Here is a 7941-nt window from a genome sequence, read left to right as displayed (position 1 = left end):
GCTGTTTTTATTGAACTGTTTATTTAGAAATACATTTAAAAATTTTCAGTTTTAGCACAAAAACACAAAATATGGAGAGAACTGATAAGAAATGAGAGAAATTAACAGCTGCTAATAATTCTGAGATACTCCCCCCCACTGCAGTACAGGACAGTGTCAGTCTGTACTAATGTCAGTCTGTACTATCTGTGTCAGGGTCAGTCTGTACTAATCTGTGTTGGTCAGTGTCGGTCTATATTAATCTGTCAGTCAGTCTCAGTCTGTACTAGTCTGTGTCGGTCTGTATTAATCTATGTCAATCAGTGTCAGTCTGTACTAACCTGTGTCGGTCTGTATTAATCTATGTCAATCAGTGTCAGTCTGTACTAGTCTGTGTCAGTCAGTGCCAGTCTGTACTAACCTGTGTCAGTGTCGATCTGTATTAAGCTGTGTCGGTCAGTATCAGTCTGTACTAGTCTGTATCAGTGTCAGTCTATATTTATCTGTGCCAGTCTGTACTAGTCTATGTCAGTCAGTGTCAGTTTGTCTCTCTCTCTCTCTGCCCCCCCTCTCTCTCTCTCTCTCTCTCTCCCTCTCTCTGTGCCTCTCTCTCTTTCTCTCTCTCTCTCTCTCTCTCTCTCTCTCTCTCTCTCTCTGTGCCTCTCTCTCTCTCTCTCTCTCTCTCTCTCTGTGCCTCTCTCTCTCTCTCTCTCTCTCTCTCTCTCTCTCTCTGTGCCTCTCTCTCTCTCTCTCTCTCTCTCTCTCTCTCTCTCTCTCTCTGTGCCTCTCTCTCTCTCTCTCTCTCTCTCTCTCTCTCTGCCTCTCTCTCTCTCTGTGTGTCTGTCTCTGTGTGTCATGATTAGAGCTGATATAATGCCTCTGTCTGTCTGTATCAGGTCCTGATCTGAAGACTCTGTGTAAGATTGCGGTGATTCAGTTCAGTCTGGATCAGTCAGGACTTCCTCACGACATCCGGTCAGTCTGAGTCACCTCACTGCACCTTCCTGTCTACTCCTCTATTCCTCTCATCCTCTTTTTCTCTCGCATTCTTTTTCTCTTATTTTTCTGTGTTTCATTGTTTTTAAAGCTGCTCTTTAGTGATGGTGTTAAATCTTGTAGATGAGCAGAAGACTGAACACAGCACTGATTTCAGACTGAGCACTGAACACTGATTACAGACTGAGGACTAATTACAGACTGAGCACTGAACACTACAGACTGAGCACTGATTACAGACTGAACACTGATTACAGACTGAGCAATGAACACTGATTACAGACTGAGCACTGATTACAGACTGAGCACTGAACACTGATTACAGACTGAGCACTGATTACAGAGCACTGAACACTGATTACAGACTGAGCACTGAGAACTGATTATAGACTGAGCACCGATTACAGACTGAACACTGAGCACTGATTACAGACTGAACACTGAGCACTGATTACAGACTGAGCACTGATTACAGAGTGAGCACTGAACACTGATTACAGACTGAGCACTGAGCACCGATTACAGACTAAGCACCGATTACAGACTAAGCACTGATTACAGACTGAACACTGAGCACCGATTACAGACTAAGCACCGATTACAGACTAAGCACTGAACGCTGATTACAGACTGAACACTGAGCACCGATTACAGACTAAGCACCGATTACAGACTAAGCACTGAACGCTGATTACAGACTAAGCACTGATTACAGACTGAACACAGAGCACCGATTACAGACTAAGCACTGATTACGGATTGAGCACTGAATACAGACTGAGCACTGAATACAGACTGAACACTGATTACGGACTGAGCACTGAACACTGATTACGGACTGAGCGCTGATTACAGACTGAGCACTGAGCACTGATTACAGAGTGAGCACTGATTACAGACTGAACACTGAGCACTGATTACAGAGTGAGCACTGATTACAGACTGAGCACTGAGCACTGATTACAGACTGAGCACTGATTACAGAGTGAGCACTGATTACAGACTGAACACTGAGCACTGATTACAGAGTGAGCACTGATTACAGACTGAGCACTGAGCACTGATTACAGACTGAGCACTGATTACAGAGTGAGCACTGATTACAGACTGAGCACTGATTACAGACTGAGCACTGAGCACTGATTACAGACTGAACACTGATTACAGACTGAGCACTGATTACGGACTGAGCACTGATTACGGACTGAGCACTGATTACAGAGTGAGCACTGATTACAGACTGAGCACTGATTACAGACTGAACACTGATTACAGACTGAGCACTGAGCACTGATTACAGAGTGAGCACTGATTACAGACTGAGCACTGATTACGGACTGAGCACTGATTACAGACTGAGCACTGATTACAGAGTGAGCACTGATTACAGACTGAGCACTGAGCACTGATTACAGACTGAACACTGATTACAGACTGAGCACTGCACTGATTACAGACTGAAGAGTGAACACATTACACACTGAACACATTACAGACTGAACATTGAACGATTACAGACTGAACACTGATTGATTACAGACTGAGCACTGAACACTGATTGATTACAGACTGAACACTGATTGATTACAGACTGAGCACTGAACACTGATTGATTACAGACTGCACAGAATTATGACTGGGTTATTAAGTGCATGTAAACACTCTAATTAAATCCAGACTACAGACTAAATGCTGGTTGAAGACTGACTGAACACAAAGACTTAACCTTGATTAAATACTGACCGTAACAGGAGTTCGAGGAGAAGTGAAATCTCTTTTTCCGTCGCTAATTAACGCTCTCTCTCTCTGTAGGTGGGAACTGGCTGCCATGACAACCAACAGCAACATAAGTCGGCCCATCTTCTCCTCTCACGGCTAAAGATAGAAAAGGTCAGTCAGAACCAGAACAGAGTCTTGTGGTTCTGCTGCTAAAGGATGATACTCTGACGAATGGAGAAGATTTCTCAGACTTTTTCTGGATCCTGTGATCTTCTGACTACGTTTAAACTCTAACCCTCCTCCTTCTGTGGACCTGGTTTCTCCTGCTTATGAAATATTGCACATTTACTGTTTTTGAGGACAGACTGCAGCAGTTTCTCGGTGAAGGATCTCCAGACATTAAAATCATTTTAGATATTCAGTGGTGTTACAAGTGACTGTGACTTATTTTAAAGTTTTTCAGAAACTCTACGATCAGGTTTCTTATTTTTTCTTCTTTACAATCAAGTCTCCATCTTCAGCGGCACCTTCAGGCAGAGTTGAGGTTTCCTGCTATGATGGACCAGGTTTTACACCTTTCTCAGAGCAGAAAAGATCAAAGGTCATCAAAATCACCTGAAGAACAAGTGCCCAGAGCACCTCATCAGTATCAGTCCTGCATTTAAAACTCTGCTTTATTTTCAGAAGTTTGAGCTCTTAATGATGTGAACTGACTGGTCGGCAGTGATTGGGCCACTTTCTGACCATGACTTTCTGGCTGTTACACCACAGGAACAGGGGTGGGGGGGTGAGGGGGTGGGGGGGGGGTGAAAGTGTTTGAGTGTCTGTTGCTGAAAAATGCTGTTAAAGATAAAGAACAACGTGATTCATCTTTGTTCTGTATTTGGGTTTCTGTTCTGCTCCGTTTCTCTCAGCTGTTCTGAAGTTCGTCTCTGATCAGAAGTTCTGCGTTTCCTCCTCAATCTGATGGTGCCAAATACAGACTGTGTGTGGTGTGTGTGTGTGTGTGTGTGTGTGTGTGTGTGTGTGGTGTGTGTGTGTGTGTGTGGTGTGTGTGTGGTGTGTGTGTGTGTGTGTGTGTGTGTGTGTGTGTGTGGATATTTAACGTGTGTAACACTCGGCTGTGTTCAGTGTTCCACTCATCCCGGACCAGCTGTACAGACTCTGCATCAGCCGTCACTTCACACTAAACCTTTTACAGAATGTCCTGCAGTTACACCGTCACTCACCGTTAGCACCGAACTCAGTTCACCTGCAGAATCTATTTTATGGCTGAAGTTCAAACAAAATAAAATGTTTTCTGTTACAAATATAAAGAGTCGTTTCTGTACTGAACAGACTGAGTGTTAATTATAGACAGCAGTATGAATTTAATCAGATAATAAGAACGTAATTCAGCATCGGAGTGGGTGTGGCCTTTTTTACTCATCACTAAGGCTTCTTTTATATATGCAAAATACTGAATGGTGAAGGTGTTGATGATGATAATAAAGAGGAAAAATGCTGTTTAATTTGACAAATGTTTCTTGTTACATGATTGTTTTGTCTTATTTCTTTAGTATGATTAATATATTAACTGTATTAAGCAAGTAAGCAGAGTTTATTTATATAGCGCTTTTTACAACAGTTGTTGTCACAAAGCAGCTTTACAGAAAAACCAGCATTACAGAAAAAAAAAAAAATCCAGGTCCAAGCCCCCATGAGCACGACAGTGGCAAGGAAAAACTCCCTAAGAGCAAGAGGAAGAAACCTTGAGAGGAACCAAGACTCAGAAGGGGAACCCATCCTCCTCTGGTCGACACCGGATAGTAAACATTGTTAGTATAAAGTATTATAGTACAAAACAGAGGCACAGGATGGGCAGCTGTTCAACTCGGCAAAGAAAGGAAAACACACAGAGTCAGTTCTGTAATGGGAGTCAGTTCTGTAATGGGTGTCAGTTCTGTAATGGGTGACTGATCACAGATTACAGTGTTAGCAGAGCAGCAGAGACTCTGGCCGGTATAGAACCGACAGGGAAAACTAATTACCAAAGGCTCAACTATACAAGTAAGTTTTTAGCCTAGACTTAAACACTGAGGCTGTGTCTGAGTCCCGAACATTAACAGGAAGACTATTCCAAAGCTGGGGGGCTTTGTATGAGAAGCTCCGCCCCCTGACGTAACTTTATTAATTCTGGGTACTAATAGTGAGCAGCACCTTGTGATCTAAGTAGGCGTGATGGTTCATAGTGGGAGAGAAGTTCACTCAGGTACTGAGGGGCGAGTCCGTTTAGAGCTTTATAGGTCAGTAAGAGGATTTTATAATCAATCCGAAATTTAACTGGTAACCAGTGTAGGGCTGATAAAACTGGGCTGATATGGTCAAACCTTCTGGTTCTTGTGAGACTCTGGCTGCAGCGTTCTGGACCAACTGAAGCTTGTTAAGGCTTTTGCTGGGACATCCAGCCAGCAGGGCATTACAGTCATCTAGCCTTGAAGTAATAAATGCATGAACTAACTTTTCTGCATCCTGTAGAGAGAATGCATTTCTCAATTTAGCAATATTAATCACTGTAACACAGCCTACAGAACACAGCAGTGATTACTGCATCAATAAAACACAGAATACAATATGATGATAAGTATGTAATAAGTAGTAGTAATAAGTCCTTTTTTTAACTAATAAACAATTTTGCTGAGCAATAGAGTTTAACTACCGTCCAGCTCTCGTTTCTGTCAGAGGAACATCGTTTTCTAAACATCAGTAGATTCTTATTTAAAACAGAATCTAGATCTCAATCTAGAATTTAGGTTGACCATACTTTTGGATAAACCCGAAAACAAGGTTAGTTTAGATAGATGACTTGTTGCTTCTTTTAGGTGCACTTCTCCGTCAGCGTCCAGTCAGTCAGAGTAAATGAGTTTTCTGAAAACTGAAGAGTGCAGTGTGGTGTCCCACAGGGCTCTGTTTTAGAGCCCTCACTGTTGTTTGTTTATCTGCAGGACTTAAGCTGCATGATCTGTAAAACACTGTTGTCTTTCATGTTTATGTTGTTGGTGCTCAGTTATTCCCGTCGGATCAGCCTAATTCAACACAGCTACACATACAGGAAGATTGGCGTTAGGTCCTAAATCAGCTCACAATAAGGTCACAGATTTTATAGTGGACTGTAATGGATTCTTAGACCAAAGACTTTAGTGCAACACTGGATGATTGTTTATCATTTGAGTCCCTTATTAGTGAGATTTATGGTCACATTTTATTTCTCAAGAAACATCCAGAATAACACACAAGCTGCCCTAACGAGGTGCTCAAGCTTTCATAGCTGTATAAGCTGAATAAGCTACCGTAGTGTGTTACTGGCTGGTCACTCTGCTGTGTCTCAGCAGGAGAGGGGACAGAAGTGGACAGACTGCCTTCCTGGACTGAACGGCAAGCTGAAGTGCAGTTTGGTGATGGAGGGTGGGCTCTGAAGAATTTTGAGATGTTTGGAGGTTCAGAGTGAGGAGAGCCGTGCTGTGACATGGTCCACCTGCTACCTGTCCACTCGCGCTCTTCGCCTTCCAGCAACCTTAAACTTGCTCCTTCAGCGCCGCTCGAGTGGCTGCGTCACTCAATCAGTGTGTTGGAGCAGAATGAGGCCGTCTCCTGGGAGGAGCTCTTAGCCGTCCTGCTGCAGACCGACAGAGAGGATTTGGACTGAGGTGCAGGATTGTTATGACCTGCGGCTCCTTCAACGTGACTCCAGCGGTCAGGAACACTCAGCGAGCTGAAAGATGGTGATTTATCACCTGCAGATTTTACAACTTTTGTAACCTTTGACATCAGTTTTGTACTAATTTGTGTGGTTTTAGGAATTAAATTATTTTGGGGCTCAATTTAGTAACACCAAGATGGATTACAGACCGGGTAGTGCGGTCAGTGGGATCTGACCCTTTACAGGTCTCAGGGGCCTCAGGACACAAAACAAGTGCAATCTATCATAAAAGTAAAATGTATTTGATTCTATGTAGTATTTTATGATTATATTTGTAGCCTCTGTAGATGCTCATGTCCAGATGCCTCACAGGTCACTCCAGTATGAACTGGTTCTACTCAGCGTCCATTTTCTAACTGCCTAAAACAGATCAGAGCATTTTGATAATCAGCAGCTTTAAGGAGGAAATTCACCGCTTTTTTCACGGTTCTGTTCAAAGACAATCAATATGTAATTAATCTGTTTTTATTATCAGTAAAGATTTTAAAAGATTAACTACAGATGCAGATCAGTTTTCATTTATTGTTTATTTTCTGCTTTTACTGTTTTATTTAATCTGTAAATCATTTAAAAATCTCTGAAACTTTTTGCTCTAAACAAAAAAAAAACACCTAAAGTTTAATGTACTTAATTTTAAAAATATTTAATTAGCAAAATAATTTGGATCATGATGAAATGTTCTCATCATAAAGAACAGCTGGAGTTTTAAAGGCTGTAAAAAATAAACAGATGATTTTTTTCCTCTCGTGTCTGTTGGGTTTTTGAAGCTCTGTGAAAGTTGGATGTGAAATTCTGATTTATGTTTGTAGAAAAATGGAAAAACGGTTTATTGTAATGTAGAATATCTGACCGTCTGCGCTGACCATGTCTCAGTTTCCATGTAGGTCAGGTTTGACGTTGGTCATTTAGCACCTGGCTGTTTATTTTATCCTCATTAGCTGGTGAGAGTTTTCCGGAGGGACGGCGCTCGGCTGCGCTGCTTGGAGGGGCTTTAGAGAGATTAGTGTCGCTCTCTGGGGTCCCTGGTGGGCTGCTGCTTCTGAGCGTCTGCGGCTGGACCCTCGGCCGTCCACTCGTCTCTGTGCCGTCCTCTCTCTATCAGTGTCTGCATCTCCAGCAATAAATCATATTTGCGTTTTCATTTTTATTTAACCCCACCCCCTCTGCCCCCCCAAAGCAGTGTGTTCATGTCTGTCAGTGCTGCACTGCTATAAACCTGTGAGTGTGTGTGTGTGTGTGTGTGTGTGTGTGTGTGTGTGTTATCTGCTGTGTTAAGTGCTGTCTGTAGACGGGGGGTTGTGCAGAGACACCCCGGGTCTGCAGGAAACCCCTCAACCTTCCCAACCCAGAGCTCAGCAGCTCAAAATCAAGCACACCTAAACCCAAATCCTGACCCCCAAAACACTGAACAATTCTAAAACTGGGTCCTGAGCCCAAACTCTGAAACTGAGCCCTAAACCCCAAACCTAAACTGAAGCTCTGCTCTGGTCGTTCAGTCTAAAGCGCAT

The 7941-nt window shown here is 42.8% G+C and overlaps 1 protein-coding gene across 2 annotated transcripts in view; it reads left to right on the top strand.

Moving 5' to 3' along the window:
- klhdc3 (kelch domain containing 3) overlaps window positions 1-4226 on the top strand; it is a 45928-nt gene extending 41702 nt beyond the window's left edge. For both annotated transcript variants that reach the window (XM_036575275.1, XM_036575276.1), the window contains exons 10-11: window positions 876-954; window positions 2788-4226. In XM_036575275.1, coding sequence (XP_036431168.1) covers window positions 876-954; window positions 2788-2854 — 146 coding nt within the window. In that variant the 3' untranslated portion in view covers window positions 2855-4226. The remainder of the gene's footprint in view (window positions 1-875; window positions 955-2787) is intronic.
- Window positions 4227-7941: the final 3715 nt, after the last annotated feature.

Source organism: Colossoma macropomum, unplaced genomic scaffold, assembly GCF_904425465.1.
Source record: "Colossoma macropomum unplaced genomic scaffold, Colossoma_macropomum, whole genome shotgun sequence".
NCBI lineage: Eukaryota > Metazoa > Chordata > Actinopteri > Characiformes > Serrasalmidae > Colossoma > Colossoma macropomum.
This window is presented reverse-complemented; position numbering and strand designations above follow the sequence as displayed.